Below are 25,380 nucleotides of genomic sequence, written 5' to 3' on the forward strand. Positions count from 1 at the left end.
AATCACAACGGCCAATATCTTTCTTGTCCTTCACAGAAGTGACCATAATCCCCACATATGACACCGACGTCCTGGGCTACTGGGTGACGGAGAATGAGGAAGCCTTGGAGAAGTACAAGATCGACCTGTCTCCCTCTGCTTCACGCTGCACCATAAACCTGCAAGATCACGAGACCTCGTGCGCGGCCTATCGCCTTGAGTTTTAGGTGCCGGGTCTATTTGTGGCCTTCTCATCGAAGAAGTAATTCTCACTAAAACTCCACGACTGTTCTAGAACGGGGGTACCAAAGAGTTTTCTTTTTGTAGGGATTTATTCGTCTGTGATAATGCTGGAAGGTTCTAGAGCCGAGTCGTGGGGCGAGAACTCTTCTTCGCATGAGGGTCCGCAAATAGATTGTGTTTGTGATAACGCAATGAACAGACTGCTAATGAGTTTGATATGAAATCTTAGTTTTATAGAAATTGATGGAGTTATACGAAGTAGTGCTGCCGTTGATGTGTTTAGTGATGTTGTTCCAATTCATGTCCTCGACCGAATCCAGTTGAAGAGTAAAAACCGATTTTCGACCTAAATACAAAACGGAAACGTCCATTTTTTTCTAAATCACTTTTGTCAAGTAGCTTCGTTGAATGGTATTTTGAAAGATTTGGTCTTATATTGAAACAGTAGAGCTTTTATATATGAAATATTTAGCTTGTCCAGTCCATTTTGTTTAGCCGAAACACCGCTTGGCGTGACGAAAATACGATTTAAAAATGTAAAAAAAAATAATTAATAAAAACAATTATTTTGCTATCGCATTGTGAGGTTTTGAATAGTATACTGTAATTTGAAATTAGCTGAAAACGCTGTAAAAATATTTCGTTTCAGAATTTTCATGATGGACACGTGTTTAATATTAAAATGTCGGATATGAACTGGCTAGCCTTGACGCACATTTATGTCAAGGTTCGTTCTAGTAATAAATATAGGGGAATGTCTGAAAGACATTTGTTAGCGAAACCAGAACATACAAGGTCATCACTCTTAAAGGTGACATATTATGAATATTCTATCTAGAATTACGGAGGCGTTATTATCTAATACAGTTTCCAAACAAAGAACAGTTAATTAACATCTACAATCGAAATCATAAATTGTGATGGAATTTACGTGTTGATTCGATTCACTTTTTTCTCATACGAATCAAATTCGTTCAGGAAATGCCTGTAACTTGGATGAGTTTGAAACGTATGTGAGATCTGTCGAGTTTTATCAACGCAAGTGACGATTGACCTTTGTGATTGGAGACGAACTATGAGCCTAAATTATAGAGAGCTTATCCAAATGTTTAGTAGAACTATATAGAAGAATCAATTCGTTTTGAAGTTACTTGCTTGTTACGTCTAGTATGAAAACTATAAATATATGGATTTATGTTGTTGATTTGATGAAAAATGTTTTCTCTGTCTAATATTTAATGAGATGTCGTTGTCTCTCTGTTATTATGATTGGCCATTTGTATTTTATGATCAGTTGTATTTTTGTGTATTTTTTTTTTTTTCAAATTTCTAGTCTAGTTACCCAAATGTTGGCGAATTTGGTTCGTCATTGTTCCTATTTAATTTCGACATGTATTTCTCAATTGATTTCGATTTTTTTAAACCCCGATAAATATATCTTTAGGAATTTAGAAATGTTTTTTTTTTAATGTTTAACATACATGAATGGTGCGTGAATGTAATCATAATTCACTATAAGCCTTCCGATTAATTTTGAATTGCCAAAAATACCCCTCGAATCTAACGTCAATTAATTTATAAGCCGTAATGTTTCAAGCGATCGCTCGAACATCGCTTCTTTGTATTGCCTACCAAACTTATTGTAGTTTCAATATTATAACATTATCTCATAAAAATACACCAGCACAATCAAAAAAATAAAAAATAAAGAACAAATTAAATATACACATTAACTTCAGATAAATGTATGAATGGGATTTTATTTTATAGTAAATTATATATATTTAATATTTATGTCATATAGGTTTGATTGATGTGAGCACAATATGTATGTTATGTGTTTAAATGCTTCTCGCTATCGGGAGGAGACTACAGGGAAGTGAAATACCTAATGAGACGGAATCTGAGCCGATGTCGGAACTAAACAACTTGGCTATGCCGACACTACGCTTCGCTTAAAGCTGTGATATCCAATCACCGGCTACGCAAGCAAGATTATTGACCTTGAATTTAAATTATGGCATATTTCGGGCATCGGCAAGGACAGGCTTTGTTATGATTTGAAAGATGGCTTCTTTTCTTCCGGGTCGCATCGCCCGATTTTACATTATTGTACTTTATAGCTAGAACTCTAAATAATGCATAATATTAGGAGTTTAAACGTGTTACTATTATCTAAGAATTGTATCAGCTTAGTGAACATCAATAGCTCTATGAGAATCAAAATTATTAAATAAATAATCATTATTGAAATTATTAAATGTTTTCTTCCGGAACATTTTTTTTTCTGCAATAACTTGTATGTTATTGTTGTGAAAACACATCAATAATATACATAATATGATCTCAATAGGCCTCCTATCAAGTCAGTTACGTTGTCCAAAAATTCTTTGACAGCGACATTTTTTTTAAAACGAAAATTTTAATCATGTTCAGACGAAAATTTCAGACGAAAGCAGAATCAGATTTGATAAGCAGAATCTTTTTGTTGATCTCTATGAAATTTTAGGTTCATTTCCAAATAAATACACCTGTAATAATTCAGGAGGCCGGTTACCTTGTTTCAAATTTTCATTAGAAGACAGAACAGAGAAAAAAGACGTGAATGTTTCTAAAATAGTTGAACAATAATGTTAAATATTTCTTTTGAAAGCTACGTCAGAATTGTATTTTTGTTTTTTTTTTTACTTAATTATGTAGGAGATAAAATTGTTAGGGTGTAACCGCATATTCGGTGAATTCAATCGCATTGGATTTCGCCTCAGGACTTAGTTCAGTCTAAGTTAGGTTAGGCATCTATACCGCAAATAATATTAGATACTAGCAATGAAATATTTAGATAGAATTTGAAATTTTTATTTGCACGATCCTAAAATATTTGATTACCGTAATTACAGATCTGTGACTATTTTATTATTGAATATTGTACTGCCATGAGTCTACAGCAGTTATGAAAACTGTATATCAATGATCTTCTTTTGTTCCAACTACCTCCATTTTTCTTCCAGTTTTTTTATTAAAAAACGATCGACGAATTGAATATGTGTTGTTCCACCTTATAGTAGGTACATATGTGTGGTGCTATCGATGTGCTAAGAGAAGCGGTAACGAAATGAAAAAAAAAGCATTCTTGTAAATAGTGACGAGTAATGTACAACACTATAATTCTTTTAGAACAACAAATAAAAATTCAGAGTGTGAAAAGATTGCTCGAGCATGAGGTTGTACTTTAAATAAGTAAGTATTTGTTTTGTGTTTAAGCTAACCATGGCGCCATTTGCTTAAATAAAACAAAGCAGTCTTATCCGGCGCTAATCGCGTTGGAAACGCTTTTAACGCATTGGCGCGAATTTAAACGAAGGCTTACGCTTTATATTGCTTACACCGTCACTATTTACTTCGAATACAGAGTGCACGCTCAATGGTGGACTGATTGATGGCTTGTAAAATTATTGTTTCTTAAATAACAGATATCTAAATGTGTTTAATAATTTAAATAATGATTGAAAATTTTCTTTGAATGTCTGTATTTAGATATGTGTAATGTTAAGATTGATTTGAGCGGTATGTTGACGAGGGAAATATTGAAACTTTTTAGTCTTAAATTTTATATTCGTTTGCAGAAAAAACCCTATACAAAAAAAAATCCTGATCTGTTTGAAATAATTTGTTAATTTCCTTTGAGAACTTATACTTGTATTTTCAAAGTGCTGAGAAATTAGAAATTCAAATCAGATACGCTCTTGTTGTCTTGTCGTACGGTCTCTAGACTAGGCCAAACCTCTCTATTGTAACTTCGATGAAGACTCCGTAACATGTCTAGCTAGTCATGATTGACCGCCCACTAGACATGGGTTGACATCAAACACCCGGTTAACATTAACAAAATATAAAATAAAACTTGAATAAATATAAAATCCAAAAAATATATATTGTTATTAAATTAGCTTCAATAAAAACTGGATAGGACAGCAATGAGCACCACGCACCCATCGACTAAGACCTCGTCAGCATATCACTAACGTCAGCGTAAAAGTAATTTCATTGTCAGTCATGTCGCAATTCCATTAAGCGTGTTAGATGAAGTAATTCATAAAATTAATAAAATATGAAATGTCTTAATGCGTTTTTTATTTATCTCCATAACGCGAAGCGAAAAGATACTAGCTCTCGTAAGCTGTAGAAAGAGGTCCAGCGTATTCGTATTGGAACGATAAGACTATAAGACATATCAATCTCACAGATAGGTACCAATTTTTCTATAGGTATCTGAAATATTTTTTTATTGTTTTCCTATTGTCAAGTAGTTACAATGGTCCGTGAACAACACAGCCTGTATACAGCCATCCACCTTGAGACATATTATTGAAGTCTCGTTTGTACCACGGTTGTCTCACCACTCAAACCGGAACGCATGACTGCTCCGTGGCAGAATGGCAAGATGGGGCTTCCTACCCGTGCGGGCTTATATATATATTTTTTTTTATTGCCCTTCTATAAGGGCATCTGCCTATGCAGACGAGCATACGGCCCACCTGATGGTGAGTGGTTACCGTCGCCCTTGGACTTCAGTAATGTCAGGGGCAGAGCCAAGCCGCTGCCTACCAATATTACCCCTATCAGCACCCATATGCTGATTGGTGAACGTAATACCCTGATTTCGGAGAACGTTGTTGATGATGATCCTGTGAATCGCTAAATCGCCATGTACGACACCCTCAAGAAGAGATAGGGGGCGCTATTCTGCACAGTTCAAACATGTTCACATAGAACTCGGGGTTTGCTCTAGACAACACGTATCGAGGAATAGAAAATAAGCATGACCAGAACTGGAACAGTTCTGCAGCGCTGCGTGTCTTACCCGATCCCGATCCGAATGGTAAACAGTCGACATCACTCTAAGCACGTCATTACGGATCCTCCCGGTCCATTAACGGTACTTTTAGGTACCACAAGCACCGGACACCGTCCCCGCCGAACCTGCTTGCGACAAAGGGCGCGACGAGTAAATTAACCCATAGACACAGCCCACTGAGTTTCTCGCCGGATCTTCTCAGTGAGTCGCGTTTTCGATCCGGTGGTAGATTCTACGAAGCACTGCTCTTGCTAGGGCCAATGTTAGCAACACTTCCGGTTTGAGCCCAGTGAGCTCACCTACACGCTAGGGTGAAGCTGAAATAGCCTCTGAAGGCTTTCAGAATGGGTAGGGAAAAAAAACGCTGCGTGCTGATGGAAGGTTTAGTGATGTTTCTGTGTGGAGCCCAGTCTAAAAACCACCTAACATCTCAAAGCGGCGTCTCTCTGTTGTCAGTATTCGTCAAGGATACTGTGTCCTGCACGTTTTTCGGGGATATGCGGTAAATTCGGGAACTCATTTACTGTAGTGGCTTCAGTTGTCCGTGTCGACGGTACGTCAAAAAGTTGTTTCAATAGTGGTCCCTCGGTAGTCGAAATTCGACTATAATTAATTGAAATTATAAGTTTGATGGTTGGACGAGCTCACAGCCCACCTGGTGTAAAGTGGTTACTGGAGCCCATAGACATCTACAACGTAAATGCGCCACCTATCTTGAGATATAAGTTCTAAGATCTCAGTATAGTTACAACGGCTGCACCACCCTTCAAACCGAAACGCATTACTGCTTCACGGCAGAAATAGGCAGGTACCTACCCGCGCGGACTCACAACAGGTCCTACCACCAGTAGAAAGTAGTTCTATTGTTAAAGACTATTATACTTCTATAATCACAGATTTCGCCAAGACTACATTATAGTCAAATAATATTAACCTATTCTCAATTTGATCACAGACTAACAGAGTAACAAAAGTTTGACAATAAATATAGAGTATTCATAATAATATGCGTGCATGTCAAATACATGGTAGTGTGTGTAACGTTTTTTTTTTATTGATTTAATGTATTATTAGTGCATAATTTAAAAAAAAATTACCGTTGGGCACTCCTTCGCTATATTTTCTATAAGTGTGAAATTTCGTACTCCTCCGTCCGAGCAATTTTCGTAAAAAGGAGTAAAAAGTTTTTGCTTCACGTATTCATATATAGATTAATATGTTATTTACTTTAGTAAATACAGGTTTTAACCTGTGGTCGTCAAATAAAACAAGATGATGCAAGTTTAGCTATAACATTTATTTTCGTCACAAATAACAATATGAATATAATTAACTTTAACATTTTCAATGGTATAATCAGAAGCACAACGTCGGATATACATTTTACAAAACAAAACGATTGATAGGGGTTTCATTTCACTTAACTTTAAATAAAATTGGAATGATAATTCCGTATCGATCATTTACAACTTTCCTAAAATGGTCTTATAGATAGAAGAGATACCTATAATATTATTATACAAAACTAATAAGACATGAATTTGAATTTATGAATTTCCGATTTTGTGTCTCTAATGTTAAGATTTATTATAAGGAATCACCTACACTATGTTATTACATTCTAAATAGACATCAAAATATCACTGGCTTACAATATACAAGTCATAGCTCATTATTTATTCATTACATAAACAATTCTAAATCCTAGATTACGCTGGCTGATGCCAATAACAATGTCAATGCATTTATAAACAATGACCGTTAGCGATCACTCGTGAACACACTATCACGTTATCTAAATATCACAACCAAACCAAGTATCAATATGAACCTTGTATCCTCGCGATTATACATTTTCGATACCACTGGGCCACGAAGGTTAATAATAAGGTAACTGAACATTCGATTGCCATAAATAAAACTGGCACGGCATAGTTAAATAACGTCTCCTAAGTTAGATAATGGTGGTCTCTAGAACTCTCTTTTGAAATATTTACGGTTGACGAAAGCAGACCACAGACCTTGCGAAAGAGGCTACTGGCAGACAAGGACTTCAGCAAAGCCATGGTCTACTCCTAAAGCTTATTCGCAAGCCTAGTCTGATGATAGAAATGTTATAGCGTAGCAGGAAGAAACCGAGAATCATTGGACATTTATATTTCACGGTGCATTGACCGCGCGTGTAGTTCTAAACGTTATTGGATCCCATAGATATTAAAACTCAACGTGGATGTCGCGATCTTGATACGGGAGGAGCTCAAAACTTCAGGTATCACCTAACCGGTACCTAAAACTTTTTCGCGACAGAAATACGCATGGTGGAGGAACCCGCACTTACTTTCAACACGACTTACCACCAGTTCTTGTGCAAAGAAAAAATCATGTTTTTTCTTTCCTATTTAGTTTTTTTTCATTGCTTATCTGGATGAACGAGCTCGCGCGCCTCCTGATGTTAAGTGGTTACCGGAGTCCATAAACATCTACAACGTAAATGCCGCCACCCACCTTGCGACTAAGGTCTCACTTTTAATTACGGCTGTCCCGCCCCTCAAACCGAAACGCATTACTGCTTCACGGCAGAAATAGGCAGGGTGGTGGTACCTACCCGTGCGGACTTGCAAGACATTCTACCACCAAAAATCATCGTCACTATCATGCATCACTCGATACAATATACCGTATTATATAAACTAGGTCATGCCTACAAATGTCTAAATTGATATGAGAGTTTTAAAAGCCAGCGCATTACATTAGAATCAACATCTAAACTAAGTCACTGAGTTACTTAAAAATATGATTTGAACAAACGGTAATCTACACGTTATCTGTTGCGCAGAAAGCTTACTCACTAACTTTGGATAGAATCTTGAATGTTATAAAGCTTTTGACCCGGTCATAACAAAGCACGTAAATTGTTTTGTCGAATTATTCCAATTAAATAGTATTCCATTTTCGGGCCATTGACGCCATTACGTACGCCATTGTTGTCACATGCATCAGGCCATAAATTAAATAGTTTAAATTTATTTTCAATGTTAGATGTTTGTGATGTGGCAGTACTTATTTAAATAAATAAATAAATAAATAAATGCTTACACTGTATAAAGCATAATTTTAATACACTCCTTAAAGTTTTAAATATGTACATATTATATTTATATATTTGAAACTTTCTAGAACATGTTAGTGCTTAGGGATGGTTTTTTTTATATATTTGACTACATATATTATTTTGCTAGAAGAAAACTCATGTCTCAGTGTGTAGTTCGGGTTCGTAAATATATTTTTTTCTTCATATATCACAACAACACATCTGCAACGTAAATGTCCCACAATCAGACATGAGTTTTACTGTACAACGGCTGCCCCACCTTTCAAACCGAAACGCATTACTGCTTCACGGCAGAAATAGGCGGGGTGGTGGTACCTACCCGTGCGGACTCACAAGAGGTCCTACCATCAGTACGTTAGTCGAACGAAAATGGACCATTCAATCACTACTTTCGCGACGTATAAATGATTTACATTTTAAGTCATGAAATACAACGCTAACATAATTTAACGTTAACACATGACATGTTGTGATGCTGGCTCCAACTGTCGCCAGATATTAAACCGCGTTCAGACAGAACACCCCAACGCGTGATATCAAATTACGGAGGATTTTTTTTTTAAAGAATATACTAATTTTAAGTTTTAGAAAAAAAAAATCATTCTTTACAACAAAAAAATCAATTTTCCACAATGTATGATCGAATTTATTCTTATAATTATATAATGTACTAAATCGATATTTTGTATTTGTTTTATTATTATTATTATTATTCTGCATCTAATCTAGTGGACTAGAATTTAATAAATATGAACTAACAGCTATTCATAATATTATTGTTTTATCGATACGAACAAAAATAGCTTTATTTAATGTTACTATACATATTATTTACTTTAAATTTACATTAAACTTTAAATATATTTTTTAATAAAATTTGCGCTTTTGTCCAATGATGGGATTTCACCTCCCACCCGCCACAAAACCAAAAAACAGTTATGTACCACAGAGGCTGGTAAATACGATAAATTTTAAGATCGCGAATCTATCCACGAAACTATTTAATAATTATAATTTACGCATTTACGTAATCAAAACATGAATTACGCAAATTTTACATAAAATATTATGTAGTTGATTTTAATTGAATTGTTTCGAAAACCTCTATCCTATCGGAACCTCAAATCGTCTGGTCTCCTGATGAAATAGGCGACCTTGTCAACCGGCACTTTATACTCGTGCATCCATCTGTTTCCCTTCCTCAAGGAGTTGTCGATCCCGTCCTGCCAAAGACCGGCCGGCAGGTACACTGGAAGGAAACATGTTTTAAGGTTTTTTTTTATTGCTTAGTTGGGTGGACGAGCTCACAGCTCACCTGGTATTAAGTGGTTGACGTAAATACGCCACCCACCTTGAGATATAAGTTCTAAGGTCTCAAGTATAGTTACAACGGCTGCCTCACCCTTCAAACCGAAACGCATTACTGCTTCACGGCAGAAATAGGCAGGGTGGTGGTACCTACCAGTACGGACTCACAAGAGGTCCTACCACCAGTAAGATTGTATAGATAAATAAATTTATAGGCATCTCTCTCTTAAAGTGACGTACTTTGAGGAGGCGGCACGACACGAAGACCCTCTTGTCGTGGCCGCCGGAAATTACATAGGTACCCGATCCTGTGGACCGAATGGTAAACAGTCGACGTCGCCTTAAATACGTCATTGCGGCCCGAGCCGGTAGTAGATTAATTCTCGAAGCAATTGCTCTTGAGTTGTGTCCTTCGGAGGCGCTCGGGCAGTTGTTAGCAAATCCCACCCCTCCTGGCTGAGCCTTTGCTCGCCCACCTGTCCTGGTGAAACTGGAAAGGCCCGGATCGGATGTGTTCCTAAGTAAGGCACTGGGCTCACCTTCCCTAGTGGTCTGTCCCTGGTGCAGCACGGGCGCCACCACCAGCTCGTCTCCGAGCGCGAACTCGTCGTCCACCCGCGGCGCCGCCTCGCCGCCCGACACCTGCCACAGCGGACGGATCAGCGGCAGACCTTCCTCCAGCGCTTCTCGCTTGTACTTTAGCAGCAGAGGCGTCACCTGGAATTGAAATTGTATGAATGGTGCTAATGATTATTTAAGTGTCTGAAGATGACACAAATTGGCTTTTTTTTATTGCTTAGATGGGTGGACGAGCTCATAGCCCACCTGGTGTTAAGTGGTTACTGGAGCCCATAGACATCACGCAAATGCGCCACCCATCCTGAGATATAAGTTCTAAGATCTCAAGTATAGTTACAATATAGTTACAGCTATCTTGTAGTAACCAGTTAGCGATGGATACTGACCATATCAGGGTCACGACCGGGCCGCTGCATGTCTGGTCTCTTTTGAAAACAACATTTGAGGTCATGTCATAATGAAGCAGAAACAGTGTCAAAGGGGACCGATTTAAATATATTTAGAAATTTTTAATTCTCTGTTTGGTATTGTACTTAACAAGTCCTGCGATTGTTGTCGATTATTTGTAGTAGACCTACTCTCAAATTGATAGTAAAACCATAATGTTATTTAAATGAAGATATAAGGCATACTTCTATAATAAATTTTGAGGTAAAGTTGTTCAACTTTATACTTCAGATTGAACAAACGTGTTGAGAAAAGTCTTTGAATAATTGATAGGGGTAAATCATTATTTAAATATAGTATTAAGGTAAGCAAACTGTGAAGTTGTAGACCAACTGAATGACACGAAAATTGCAAAATGCACCAAACATAGGCCACTTTCAACTATAGAATTTAATTCTGAATGGCATTGTGATGATGTTTATAATCGATAAGATTTTAAATTCAAAACCATATCACTTAGTCTAAGATCCGACTGCGGGATTAGTGCGCTCATCGGTTATTTGCTAAAAACCAAATTTTTATGTATATTTATAATTAGGAGAATATATATCTACCAAGTTGCCTATCAAAATTTGGCCGCTAGTATTTTTAATTAAATTATGTTTAATTGCTTTTTGGGAAAAATTTCGTTCACTTGTTTTTTAAATAAAATATCGTCTACATCACGGCAATTTACATAATGATTTTAAAAAATCACGGTTGCCATTGCGCACCTGGCCGCACCTCTTCGCAGCCAGATGTAAACAGGTATGATTTCGATACTTTTTTACGTTCACAACGTATATTTATTAATTATATATCAAATTGAAGCTAATTTTTTTCTATTAATTATCATATATGGTTGCCTAATTAAATCTGGCCGCAAATAAGGGTTGCTGGCTGTTAAAGATGATAAATATTTAAGGTAGAGTGAAAGAGAGTTAACGCGTAACATCATTTGTCAGACGAGGATAGCGATTGCTGGCCGTGCGACGGTTTTAAGCCATTGCGCATGTGTCGAATGTTAGTGTCCTCAACTGAACAGATGCGGCATTTTTATTCTAACATAATGCGCAATGGCAACCGTGATTTTTTTAAATCATTATGTAAATTGCCGTGATGTAGACGATATTTTATTTAAAAAACAAGTGAACGAAATTTTTTCCCGAAAAGCAATTAAAAATAATTTAATTAAAAATACTAGCGGCCCAATTTTCATAGGCAACTTGGTAGATATATATTCTCCTAATTATAAATATACATAAAAATTTGGTTTTTAGCAAATAACCAATGAGCGCACTAATCCTGCAGTCGGATCTCGTACTAACTGGTTCAATGGACGCCAACTATAAACACTGATGCACCGACTCTGGAATTAAATTCACATGTTGCTTCCATTCCATTTCACTGGTGGTAGGACCTCTTGTGAGTCCGCACGGGTAGGTACCACTGCCTTGTCTATTTCTGCCGAGAAGCAGTAATGCGTTTCGGTTTGAAGGGTGGGGCAGCCGCTGTAACTATACTTGAGACCTTAGAGCTTAAAGGTGGGTGGCGCATATACGTTGTAGATGTCTATGGGCTCCAGTAACCACTTAACACCAGGTGGGCTGTGAGCTCGTCCACCCATCTAAGCAATAAAAAAAAACCTACCAGTTTCTGTCTCAGCAGGGTCAAATTCTTCGCCATCTCCAGCACCCTCTCGTCATTATACTTGCTCGGCAGATGAGTAAACTTCATAACCGGCAGAAAAGTGGCCATCTGAAGCCACCGCATGTACAGTTCTCGTTCGGGCAAATCTATACCGTTCTCCTGTGTTATATTCATCGGGTCCATTGAGCCTTTAGACGAGGGCAGAAACTGTTCGCTCCCTGGCCAGTAGATGTCTCCGCCAACGGCACCAGGCATTAAAAACGGGAACCCGTTGACGCCATACGTGAGCATTGTAGGTATTACTCGTCTCATCGCCTCCCAACTGGACTCAAAGGGCGGCAGCGACACGAATATCGGTGGTCTTGGCAGTGAAATGGCGGACGACACTCCAATAATGTTCAAGGCTTTTTCGAATGTTTTCGTGAAAATCGTTTTGTAATGATCAGGATTTATTAGGAAACTTTCGCAACGATAGTAATGGGGTATATCGTAGGCCGTTCCTAAATCAAAATAGAACGAATCGATATGGTATTCGTCGATAACTGCTTGCAGTTTGTCTAAAATCCAAGGCACAGATCTGTTGTTCGTTATATCTAAAACCCCTGCGCTCGGTAAGGACTTGAATCTTGTCAACGCTGGGATGCGCCGATCACTATTCCTCTCGCTAACTAGCAACCGCTTCTGGACTGTCTCAGCGAAATTCTGGCTCTCCGTGCTTATGAATGGTTGGATAGTGAACGCCACCTTAAAACCTCTTCGATGCAATTTGTCCACAGTCACATTTAAAGTTTCAAAACGGCTCTTGTCAACTTCTAGATCACCGATTTCATTTTGCCAATGTTCGTTAATGAGCACATGCCCTTGTTTTAAGAATCCTAAGTTTATGACGTCCTCGGTGTACTTAGCAATGGTTTCCGCTTGAAGTTCGTGTTTGAATCGTGGCGCTATTTGCCAGACCGGTTCCGATATCAATGAATCTAAGGTCTGCATGTCGGCAGGCTTGAGACCGTCCCATAGAGGTGAACTCCTGTGACTGTGAATGGAAGTATGAAGCGACTTCATATCGATTGAGGTGCAAATGTTGTATCTCATTTCGGGAAATTCAGTAATCTTGTTGGCAAAAGCGAAGTCGTCGTATTTAGCTCTAATGCATATTTCTTTGGTGTCAGGCTTGACGGCTACGTGTAAAGGAGTTTCTTCGTCGACAATGATTGCTGCTCCTTTAGTGTTGATGAAGTACCTGGTCAGGAGGTTGCCCCATTGCGATTTCTGCATATCACCGGTAACAAATGGTGTAAAGCTTATGGAGCCTGCGTCCAGAGGCCAAGTCAAGTTAAAAGACTGTCCGCCGCCATACCAGTGAACCTTTGTGTCACCCCAGTCGAAGCAGTCCGTAGGAGTTACATCTGAAAACAAAACAATTTTGATATCTGTACTACTTGTATAGAAGCAATTATAAAATAAATAATACTTTAAAAAAACTAACAAAATACGATTTTTTTACAATAAAATCATTTTTTTCTTACACTATTTTTATTTCAAATTTAATAAAATTTATTTTCTATTTTTTAGTTGGATTTTCTATAAAAGCGTATTTTATTAGTTTTTTTAAACTATAATTTATTTTTCATTTTGTAGTTGAATTTCAATTTTTTCAATATATTTTTTAATATTGAATTCTCTTCGGTCCATAATAAGTATACCAAATTTCGAGTTAATCCGAGGGGGTCAAAATCATGTTCAAAGATTCAGTTACATACTAACATACATAGGTCTGAAGCTAATAAAAGCGTATTAAAAAGAAACATTAAACAGAAGTAAATTAACACGCCAATGTCATTTCGCTGATTTTTACATACATATATTATTTAATAAGCTCCAATATAAATAATACCAAGCAATATTTCAGCAAATAATTCCTAAATGACAAATGGTCATAATAAAGATAATGACAGAGCTATGGTTACAAGATAAACTAATGTGGCTTAAGACCTATGTGTGTTATTGAACAATAGTGGTTTTTAATTGGTTCAACTCTAATAGTCGTCCTACCGCCCCACCATATAGGCGATAGTCCGGCGTTGTCCTCTTTATCTAATAAAACAGGGCTCAAAATAGTCAGACTATCAGACTAACTATGCGGCTTTTCAGAAGCTATACGTTGTTAGCAATAGCAATAACAATGTTTCTTCTATAAACTCTAATTCTTGGTCAAAAGTTAAGAAACCACAGTCTGTTATCCAGAGAATCTTATGAGGAATTGGTGATGAAAGATAAAATCCCTTTCACATTCGTGTTTTCAACTTATTTTACCACAACTTCAACAAATTTTGCACCTAAAATACATGGTTTTTTAATAGAATTTATATCTAACCAGGTCTTAACGCTTGCCAGTGGATGGAGTAGCATGTTGTGTTGTCCAAACCAGGGTCGTGCGGCTGCGACTTCATGTAGAAACGGAGGGTGTGGAGCCACTCCAGACACTGGGAACCGTTGCGGCGGTCTTCCGGTAGACATGGGAAGGCTTTTATTTTACCTTGGACGCCAACCGCTGAAATACAATAAGGCAATCTTCATTGGCCTAGTTTTAAATGAATATGCAATTTCGAAAAGGGCACATGTCGCATATTTTGTCAAATACGTTTTTTCATATACATGTAGTTTTGAGGCTTACCTACACCCATTTTATAATAATTCCAGTAATTTTCAGTTGCTAATTAACACTAAAATATATCTCAAAAGTTAATATTTTAAATATTACACTGCTTTAGAAAATAATCAGCTTTTTTAATTTCCTGAGCACTTTACATTTTCAGAGATGTGCCCTTTTCGAAATTGCATATTCAAATATATTACACGCATTTTTTGTTTCGTCATCACCATCATGGGCCTATAGCAGTCCACTGCTGGAAACAGAACACTCCAATTACGCGCTACTAAGCAATATCCTCGGCTTCTCTCATCCATCCTGAGCCTGAGGGCGTCCTGCACTACGTTTGCCAATTTGCGCGTTTCCACTCAAGAAAACTTTTATCCCAACAGTTATCGCATCTCTGACTATATGACCCGCCCATTGCCACTTCAGCTTACTAATCCGCTGTGCTATATTGATAACTTTGGTTCTCTGTCGGATCAACTCGTCCCGGACTAGACCCTTCAGAGAAACTCCAAGAATAGTTGTAATTTTTTATTTAATACGCTGACGGTTGAATGTATTTACGGCCCATTCGGTGTCGAGTGCTTAACGGAGAATATCACAGCGTTAACGTTGCCACTAAAGAGACATTCGATCTAAGCCTTTTTGTATTGTGTATTATATATTGAAACAGGAAAGCATTCGTACTTCATAGAGACATGTCCAGGATGGTGGTACCTACTCGAACAGATTTACGATTTGACTAAGCAGTAGTACAAAATAATTAAATACCATTTGGCGATCGCAGTGAGCTGGTGTGATACTCAGAGAACTTAGCTGAGTTCTTCGATGAATAGCCATGGAAGAGATAGATAGGGCGGTGCCACTCTTGGCTGACACCATCGAGCCAATAAAGATCACTACATAGTATAAAACAAAGTCGCTTTCTCTGTCCCTATATCCCCATGTATGCTTAAATCTTTAAAACTAGGCAACGGATTTTGATGCGGGTTTTTTTTATAGATAGAGTGATTGAAGAGGAAGGTTTATATGTATAATAACAACCATTAAATAGTGGAAAAATCAATAATAAATTACAGTTTCCGAAGCGAAGCGAGGGCGGGTCGCTAGTTATATTATAACAATAACACGAATTGTTGAGTGTCTCACCTAAGTTAGCTTTCAGTATTTCCACATCGTCCTCATTGTAGATCCTTATTAGCCTCTTTGGTTCGTTCAGCTGAACGTTTCGGAAGTAAGTCTTGGAGTGAGCCTGCTGGTGATAGAGCACATACGCGAAGCCGATGAAAAACGCCACGGCCAGGAACATTAGAGCCACGAACGCCTTGAGCTTGTAGTCTGATGGTTTCTTACGAATCTTCTGAGGAATACTCTGGAATCGTGCGCACCGGAAGCTTTATTGCCAGAAATTGATTCGAGAATCATAAATGAGGCGTCGTTTGAAATAGTTTTATTAAAAATCGAAAGGAAGGTTGTGATTAAGACTTAGGAGCTTATAACGCATTGCTCGCCTGGTTTTAAGCGGCCATCTGAGTGAGTGAACATCGTAACTAAAATATCGCTACGTAACTTGAGACGTTGGGTGGAACAAATGCTGACCAGTAAGATGCCTGCGCATAAGTTAGATTTTTTTACCTGTAACTTCTCCCTAAGGAGGCTGGCGAGGCTGTTGACAGAAGTCACAGAATTACTCGGCGAGTAATCATCTTCATCCATGCTGAATTCTGATCTGCCCAGCCGGCGTGGGTAGCCTGACTTCCGGCGCGGGGATTTGAGGGGTGATCTGAAAAACAACAACATTGTAAACACCAGCATCCTCTCATATGAATGGTATTGCTCGGGGTTGGGATGCCTCTTATATATACGTGGTTCTATCTTCACACAGGCACAGAAAATTGGGCATTTTTTCTGAATTTTTTTAAAAATATTAACGCAAACAATCTTACTTTTAAAATTAAGCTTGTCGTATGCATTTTTTTCTGATGAATAATGTTGTAATCGGACTAATTTGACAACCCATCAAAAACAAATCAAGGTTTGGTTTAAAATTAAAGAATTTTATGATCACCGGACCTTTCCTTAAATAAGGAATTCTTCAATGCGACAATCTATGTGAGTGCCGTGAAAATTATTGCACGACAAAATATCGCTCGGTCACTTTTAAAAAATTCGGAACAACGCCATCTAGTGTCATAATAGTAAAACCGATATGTTGTACGTGAAAGAGAGAACGCTATTGCATCTAATTAACTACTTCCGAGATTATCAAGCTTAAAATTTGGAGAGTAAGATCTCACAGCTCACAGCCCACCAAGTGTTAGTTGGTTACCGGAGCTCATAGACATCTACAACGTAAATGCCGCCACCCACCTTGAGATTTAAGTTCTAAGGTCTCAGTATAGTTACAACGGCTGCCCAAGGGCGGATCCAGGGGGGGGGTCATGGGGGTCATGACCCCCCCCTGAGCTGGTCCCTAGGTGGACCACATATTGAACATAATGATTTTAGGACACAATATATTGTTGCTCCTTATATTGCTCCTTAATTAATTTAATATAATATAATAACTTTGTATGATGGCAAATGTTTGGGAACGAACGCATCGAAAATTGGAATTTTACTGCGCCACACTCGCACGCGCTTGTCGACTGCGTAACGTCTAGGTCTTTCTCTACGTTGCGCAGACTTAAATCGTGGCTAAGATCTTCAATGGTTGAAGATCGCCTAACCGGACTGGCACTTCTCCACGTTCATAAAAACGTACCCATTGACGTAAATGACGTAATAACGCGTTTCGGGAGAAGACGTAAAAGAAAAATTGATTTTGTTATTTAAATATATGTATTTTGTCTGTTTCTATTTTGTTTGTTGGAAACCCTTGTCGTACCACTTTTGCGGAGTTTTGCGTCATACCCCTCGACATACCTCTAGCTGTTATGACAAACCGTTCACCACGGTTATGGAATATAAATAAGCTGCTTCATTCCGGGCGTGATCATTTACTATAGGAGGGCCCTGCACTGCGTCCCTCTCGATACTCCCTCGCTCTTACATATCGAGGCGTCAGTGTGCCGCATCGCGCTGACGGGACACCAGCCGATCGTCATCGCATCCGTCTATCTCCCCCCTGACAAACCCCTCCTGAGCAGTGACCTCGAGACGCTGCTCGGTATGGGGGACGCGGTCATTCTGGCAGGCGATTTAAATTGCCACCACACTAGGTGGAACTGCCATTGCACGAATGTGAACGGTAGGCGTCTCGACGCGTTTTATAGACGACCTCACATTCGAAATATTCAGCCCCCCGACCCTCACGTGCTATCCCTACAACGCCGCGCGTCGTCCGAGCACAATAGATCTGGCACTGCTGAGGAACGTAACTCTGCGCTTGCGCTCCATCGAGGCAATGTAAGAACTCGACTCAGACCACCGACCTGTCGTCATGCAGCTCGGTCGCCCACTTAACCGCGAACCAGATACGAGGACCATGGTGGATTGGAAGAAGCTGGGCACGTGCTTAGCTGACACCGCTCCACCAATCCTCCCCTGCGGCCCGGATTCAACTCCATCCCCCGAGGACACAGTCGAATCCATAAACATCTTCACTGATCACGTCTCGACCGCGATCATAAGATCTTCTAAACAAGTCGATGTGGAGGACTGCTTCCACCGCATCAGACTTTCCCCCGAGCTTAGGGATCTCTTAAGAGTCAGGAACGCGGCAATCTGGGCCCACGATCGATATCCCACGGATTCAAACCGGGCTCGGATGCGTCGCCTACAGCGGGAGGTCAAATCCCGCCTAAGCGACGCCTGTAATGAAAATTGGGATAGTTACTTAGAAGAACTCGCGCCCACTCACCAAGCATACTGGCGACTAGCTAGGACCCTCAAGTCCGAAACTATAGCCACTATGCCGCCTCTCGTACGCCCCTCAAGCCAATCACCGGCTTACGATGACGATGACAAGGCAGAGTTGCTGGCCGATGCACTGCAGGAGCAGTGCACCACCAGCACTCAACACGCGGACCCCGATCACACCGAGTTAGTCGACAGGGAGGTCGAGCGCAGAACTTCCCTGCCGCCCTCGGACGTGTTACCCCCCATTACCACTTCCGAGGTTAAGGAGGCGATCGATAACCTGCAACCACGGAAAGCTCCCGGATCCGACGGCATCCGCAACCGCGCGCTTAAATTATTACCAGCCCAACTAATAACGATGTTGGCCACCATTTTAAATGCTGCTATGACGAACTGCATCTTTCCCGCGGCGTGGAAAGAAGCTGACGTTATCGGCATACACAAGCCGGGCAAACCGAAGAACGAAACCGCGAGTTACCGCCCCATCAGTCTCCTCCCGGCGATAGGCAAACTATACGAACGGCTCCTTCGTAAACGCCTCTGGGACTTCGTCGCGTCCAACAAAATATTGATCGACGAGCAGTTTGGGTTCCGCGCCAGACACTCGTGCGTCCATCAAGTGCACCGCCTCACGGAGCACATCTTACTAGGGCTGAATAGGCGGAAACCCATCCCGACAGGAGCCCCCTTCTTCGATATAGCGAAGGCGTTCGACAAAGTCTGGCACAACGGTTTGATATACAAACTGTATAACATGGGAGTGCCAGACAGACTCGTGCTCATCATACGAGACTACTTGTCGAACCGTTCGTTCCAATATCGAGTCGAGGGAACGCGTTTCCGCCCCCGTCACATCACAGCCGGAGTCCCGCAAGGCTCCGCCCTCTCCCCGTTACTATTCAGTTTGCATATCAATGATATACCCCGGTCTCCGGAGACCCATCTGGCGCTCTTCGCCGATGACACCGCCATCTACTACTCGTGTAGGAAGAAGGCGTTGCTTCATCGACGACTTCAGACCGCAGCTACCACCATGGGACAGTGGTTCCGGAAGTGGCGCATCGACATCAACCCCACGAAAAGCACAGCGGTGCTCTTCAAAAGGGGTCGCCCTCCGAACACCACGTTGAGCATCCCTCTTCCGTCTCGGCGCGTCGACACCTCCGCCTCCGCCATTCGCCCAATCACGATGTTCGACCAGCCCATACCGTGGGCACCGAAGGTCAAATATTTAGGCGTCACCCTCGACAGAAGGATGATATTCCGCCCCCATATTAAGACGGTACGCGATCGTGCCGCCTTCATTCTAGGCCGTTTCTACCCGAGGATATGCAGGCGAAGTAAAATGTCCCTTAGAAATAAGGTGACACTCTACAAAACTTGCACACGCCCAGTCATGACCTATGCAAGTGTAGTGTTCGCTCACGCGGCCCGCACTCACTTAAAATCCTTCCAAATTATTCAATCCCGTTTTTGCAGGATAGCCGTCGGAGCCCCGTGGTTCGTCAGGAACGTCGACCTCCATGACGATCTGGACTTAGAGTCCATCAGTAAGTATCTACAGTCGGCGTCGATGCGCCACTTCGATAAAGCGGCACGACACGAGAACCCTCTCATCGTGGCCGCCGGTAACTACATTCCCGATCCTGCGGACAGAATGGAAAGCAGTCGACGTCGCCCAAAACACGTCATCTCGGATCCTCCCGATCCACTAACGGTGCTTCTAGGTACTTCAAGCACCGGTCACCGTCCTCGTCGAAACCGTCGCTTGCGACGAAGGGCTCGACGAGTAAATGAATTCTCAGACACAGCCCACTGAGTTTCTCACCGGATCTTCTCAGTGGGTCGCGATTCCGATCCGGTGGTAGATTCTGCGAAGCACGACTCTTGCTAGGGTTCGTGTTAGCATCGTCGTCAGGTTTGAGCCCCGTGAGCTCACCTACTAGTTACGGTTACGCTGGAATAGCCGCTCCAGGCTACCAGCTGAGGTAGGAAAAAAAAAATCCCTGATAGTGCTTCTCTGGATGTCTTCAAGAGAAGATGACAATATGTACGTGTAAATGTACAAGTTATTATGTTTTTCAAGTATACAATAAAGAATAAATATTTTTAAGTACAGTACTTACGTACATTAATAAAATACCTACTTTTTACTTGTATCTATTGTTATCAAAATTAAATTATAAGTTCTTGACTTGACCATGACTATGTGACCCCCTCCTGGCACCAAAGCTGGATCCGCCCTTGCGGCTGCCCCACCAAACCGAAACGCATTACAGCTTCACGACAGAATTAAGCAGGACGGTGGTACCTACCCGTGCGGACTCACAAGAGGTCTTGCCACCAGTAATTACGCAAATTATAATTTTGCGGGTTTCATTTTTATTAGCTGAATACGAATATAGCGATTTTATTACTCCTTCGAAATTTTAAGAACCTCGCACGATTGCAGTCCGTAATGCTTTACATTTTCGCCTACGTTGATAATATCCCTCACTCCATTATCGTTGGCTAGATTAATATCCTCATTAACTCCACTTTACGTTTCTAAGTTTCTGCAGTTTGACATCCTCAAGTTTATCACGAGGTCAAATGAATATTTAACACGTTTTGTATTCAAATACTTTTGTATTTAACTTTGGACAGTGATTTTGTAAAACGGTTTTTATAATATTCTTTATGAAAAGAGCACTGTTTTTTCTAGGGACTTTGCAAGCCAGGAATCTAATTAAACTTAAAATTACCACCGTAAAAGTTACCGCGAGAGTATTTACTTGTTATGTATCAAATGTTAAGATAGGCAGCGGCTTGGTTTTGGCCCCTGTCATTGCTGAAGTCTATGGGCGACGGTAACCACTCACGTCTGCCTACAAGGGCAATAAAAAAGAAGAAAATAAAGATAGAGGTAGAATAATTGCTTTGGTGGAAGGCCAAGGTGATTGGACATGAAATAGCGTGTTTATTTGTTCAGGACTAACTTACGGCCCATCTGATGGTGAGCGGTGATTTAAAGAAAGAAAGCACGAAATTTCCTTGCGCTTAGAAAACACCTTAGAAAGAAGATATCAGGATGTGTGTGATCTCAATGATTCTAGGTAGTAGAGACGAACTCTGCTCCGATGGCGGGTGGTGCTACGGTAGAAAGGTCGTGCCAGGATTATCTCCAATAATTCCTAAGCTTGGCTACTTCGAGTACTTTTTTATCTATCGTATCCTTCCTTCCTGCTTCTATTTTGGAACCTCAAGTCGGCACATTGCCTCGCACTAGTAACTTCCATGATGACCTGGAGCTTGACTCAATCAGTAAGTATATGCAGTCATACTGGTGGTAGGACCTCTTGTGAGAGAGTGAAGCAGTAATGCGTTTCGGTTTGAAGGGTGGGGCAGCCGTTGTAACTATACTGAGACCTTAGAACTTATATCTCAAGCTGGGGGGCGTATTTATTTTGTAGATATTTATGGGCTCCAGTAACCACTTAACACTAGGTGGGCTATGAGCTCGTCCACCAATCTAAGCAAAAAAAAAAACAATCGCATCAATACACCACTTTAAGAAGACGGCACGACATGAAAACCCTTTGGTCGTAGCCGCCGGAAATTACAGACCCGATCCTGTTGACCGAATGGTAAATAGTCGCCCAAAACACGTCATTACGGATCCTCCCGATCCATTAACAGTGCTTTTAGGTACCTCAAGCACCGGTCACCGTCCTCGACGAACCCGTCGCTTGCGACGAAGGGCTCGACGAGTAAATGAACCCATAGACACAGCCCACTGATTTTCTCGCCGGATCTTCTCAGTGGGTCGCGTTTCCGATCCGTTGGTAGATTCTTTGAAGCGCTGCTCTTGCTAGGGCCAGTGTTAGCAACGCCTCCGGCTTGAGCCCCGAGAGCTCACCTACACGGTAAGGTAACGCTGATAGAAGGTGTTCAACTTCGTGAGAAAAACAAATTGACCTTAGTGAGTTGTTATCGTCCCGCCGGCGCAGCACAAACACGCAAAAGGTCATTTCGATAACCGAACTTGAAATTTACAATAATCAAAAAATAAAAAAATTATAAAATTTTTAGACAAGACAAGCGTTCAAGAAATTTTGGGAAATTAAGACAATGAACGTATCACGTAATTACGTACGTAAAGAAAACCTTATGGGCTGTTTCAATCGCGTTGGCGAAAAAAAAAAATTAACTTTATAACCTATTACATTTTTATTTTTAACCGACTTCAAAAAAGGAGGAGTTTCTCAATTTGACTGTTTTTTTTTGTTTGTTACCTCATAACTTTTGACTGGGTGAATCGATTTTGATGATTCTTTTTTGTTTACTCCTTAAGAATCGATATATAGGCCCGGGGTATGAAAATTATGGGGACCAAAATCGTACTAGAGAGTATAGCATGTCACACGAAATGCGTTATGCGCCTGATTGGCTCCTGATTGGCCAATCAGGAGCCAACGCGCGGCCGCGTTATCGCAGGTGACGCCGGGCTGCTGCGCCGGCAGTCCGCCACAAAGCCTCGTACTGATCGCGCGTTTCTCTCATTATTGTATTTTCATATATTTGTTAGTCGTTTGTTTTGTGTCTCGTTAATTTGTTAATAATCTGTAGTGTATCGTGTTGTCGTAATATAGAACTATTTCTCGTATTGTTTCGTTTAATTTACCGACATCGTTTTGCTTGTGGCCGGACGCCGTTCGGGTTCGATTCCTGAACGTATCAACTGTTAGTGGGTTGATACCCGAATATAACCCGCTACAAATCATTTATTAATAAAGCTTATTAAATATAAACAATTCCTTCTATCAGTGAATGGACAACTTATATATTAATTGTAAAAGTGAATTATATAGACTTACTTAATTACCGCATCCACGTGTTCCGCAACTCCCGGATCATTCTCACTAGAATACGTAACTTCCATATTTTACTGTATTCAACTGACACAAATTTATATTTATATCCAGTAAACTCCAGTCGTGCGTCGGAGCGGACACACACACTTTTTTTTATTAGAAAGCTGACGCTTCCCGTGTAGTCCCATTTCTGATAATGGTGTCCATGAGAAAACCACATAAGTCTTAAATTTGCATTAAGTACGTGCGCGACAAATAAATGAATAACTCATTAACTCAATGTCACGGCAACCGATTTCGATGGTTATTGTTTTTAGTGTATATTAATTTGTTTTGGAATGTCTTTTTTTTCTATTTGAAGTCGGTTTTTGTTAAGGCATGTCTATTTACAATTATATTTCACCAAGTCGGTGCACTACCTCATCGCTCGTCTAGCGTTAAGTCTGCTCGAAGTCTCAATGTATAACGGCAGCACCACCCGAGCCGGGAGGTATGACCTCTTAGTTAAGCGGGGTGGTGGTAATGTCCACTCGCATAGGCTCACCACCGCTGCCGCCAGTAAATACTCCAATTAAAATTACCAAGTTTCACTTCATTACATGAAGGAATTCGGTCATCATGAAGTCGGTCATGAAGTCGTCGTGGCCTAAGGGATAAGACGTCCAGTGCATTCGTGTTGAGCGACGCACCGGTGTTCGAATCCCAGACGGGTACCAATTTTTGTAATGAAATACGTACTCGACAGATGCTCACGATTGCCTTCGACGGTGAAGGAATAACATCTTGTAATAAAAATCAAACCTGCAAAACTATAATTTGCGTGGAGTGGGACAGCCAAGCAGCAGGTTGTAACTATACTGAGACCTTAGAACTTATATTTCAAGGTGTGTGGCGCATTTATGTTGTAGATGTCTATGGGCTCCAGTAACCACTTAACACCAAGTGGGCTGTGAGCTCGTCCACGCATTTAAGCAATAAAAAAACATGGAAACCATTCATATATACATGTTAGATATGTATCTATATATTAATACGTGAAGCAAAAACTTTGTATCCCTTTTTACGAAAATTGCGCGGACGGAGGAGTATGAAATTTCCTACACTTATAGAGAATATAGAGAAGAAGTTCCCAATTATAATATTTTTTTTAAATAATGCATAAAAGATACATTAAATCAATAAAGAAAACATTACACACACTACATACCATGTATTTGACGCACACACGCATGCATACTATTTATTGTCAAACTTTTGTTCTTAACGTCTGTGGTCAAATTGAGAATAGATTAAATATTGTATGTCTTTATTAATATTTTTTTATAGCGTAGCCTTGGCGAAATTTGTGATTATAGAAGTATAAAATACAATCATAATAGTGTACAAACTTACAATTCCAATTAATTATAGTCGAATTTCGACTACTGCGGGACTTCTAGTTTTATTTAATAACACAATACCTGCGTCCGGGATTTGAACACTGGCATAGTCGCACGGATGCACCGGCTTCTTATCTTTTAGGCCAAGATGACCTTAATTATCGATCAATAAAATGTACAATATCAATACACCTAAGCTACATACACTCCGGCGTAATTGTTACTAACAAACATAAGATAATTAAAACGTCACTGTTTGCATTAATAATCGGTTTATATGGAACTTAATTTACAAATTCAGCTGTTTTTTTTTCTTCGTAAAACATTACGCAATTTTGTTATGAAATCAATTGAAATACACAATTATTATTAGTGTTAGTATTAGAATAATCCAGACTAGAACGTTATTGCTTGTTATTGACCTTAAACGATTCATCAAACACCGTTCTATTTTATTTGTTCATAAATAATGAATTTAT

At 40.0% G+C, this 25,380-nt stretch overlaps 2 protein-coding genes across 10 annotated transcripts in view; one reads left to right on the forward strand and one right to left on the reverse strand.

Annotated features, from left to right (window-relative positions):
• LOC101744170 (titin) overlaps positions 1-2,478 on the forward strand; it is a 181,978-nt gene extending 179,500 nt beyond the window's left edge. For both annotated transcript variants that reach the window (XM_062674755.1, XM_062674756.1), the window contains one exon: positions 37-2,478. In XM_062674755.1, coding sequence (XP_062530739.1) covers positions 37-206 — 170 coding nt within the window. In that variant the 3' untranslated portion in view covers positions 207-2,478. The remainder of the gene's footprint in view (positions 1-36) is intronic.
• Positions 2,479-6,353: 3,875 nt separating this feature from the next.
• LOC101744314 (myogenesis-regulating glycosidase) overlaps positions 6,354-25,380 on the reverse strand; it is a 61,352-nt gene continuing 42,325 nt past the window's right edge. For 7 of the 8 annotated variants that reach the window (XM_038018459.2, XM_038018460.2, XM_012689482.4 and 4 more), the window contains 6 exons: positions 16,444-16,591; positions 15,958-16,180; positions 14,527-14,703; positions 12,153-13,558; positions 10,037-10,214; positions 6,354-9,438 (listed from right to left, as the gene is read on the reverse strand). In XM_038018459.2, coding sequence (XP_037874387.1) covers positions 9,299-9,438; positions 10,037-10,214; positions 12,153-13,558; positions 14,527-14,703; positions 15,958-16,180; positions 16,444-16,591 — 2,272 coding nt within the window. In that variant the 3' untranslated portion in view covers positions 6,354-9,298. Of the gene's footprint in view, positions 9,439-10,036; positions 10,215-12,152; positions 13,559-14,526; positions 14,704-15,957; positions 16,181-16,443; positions 16,592-23,525; positions 23,606-25,380 lie in introns of those variants that run through there. The other variant, XM_038018462.2, reaches the window with a different exon arrangement.

The sequence above is a fragment of the Bombyx mori genome, chromosome 21, assembly GCF_030269925.1.
Source record: "Bombyx mori chromosome 21, ASM3026992v2".
Taxonomy (NCBI): domain Eukaryota; kingdom Metazoa; phylum Arthropoda; class Insecta; order Lepidoptera; family Bombycidae; genus Bombyx; species Bombyx mori.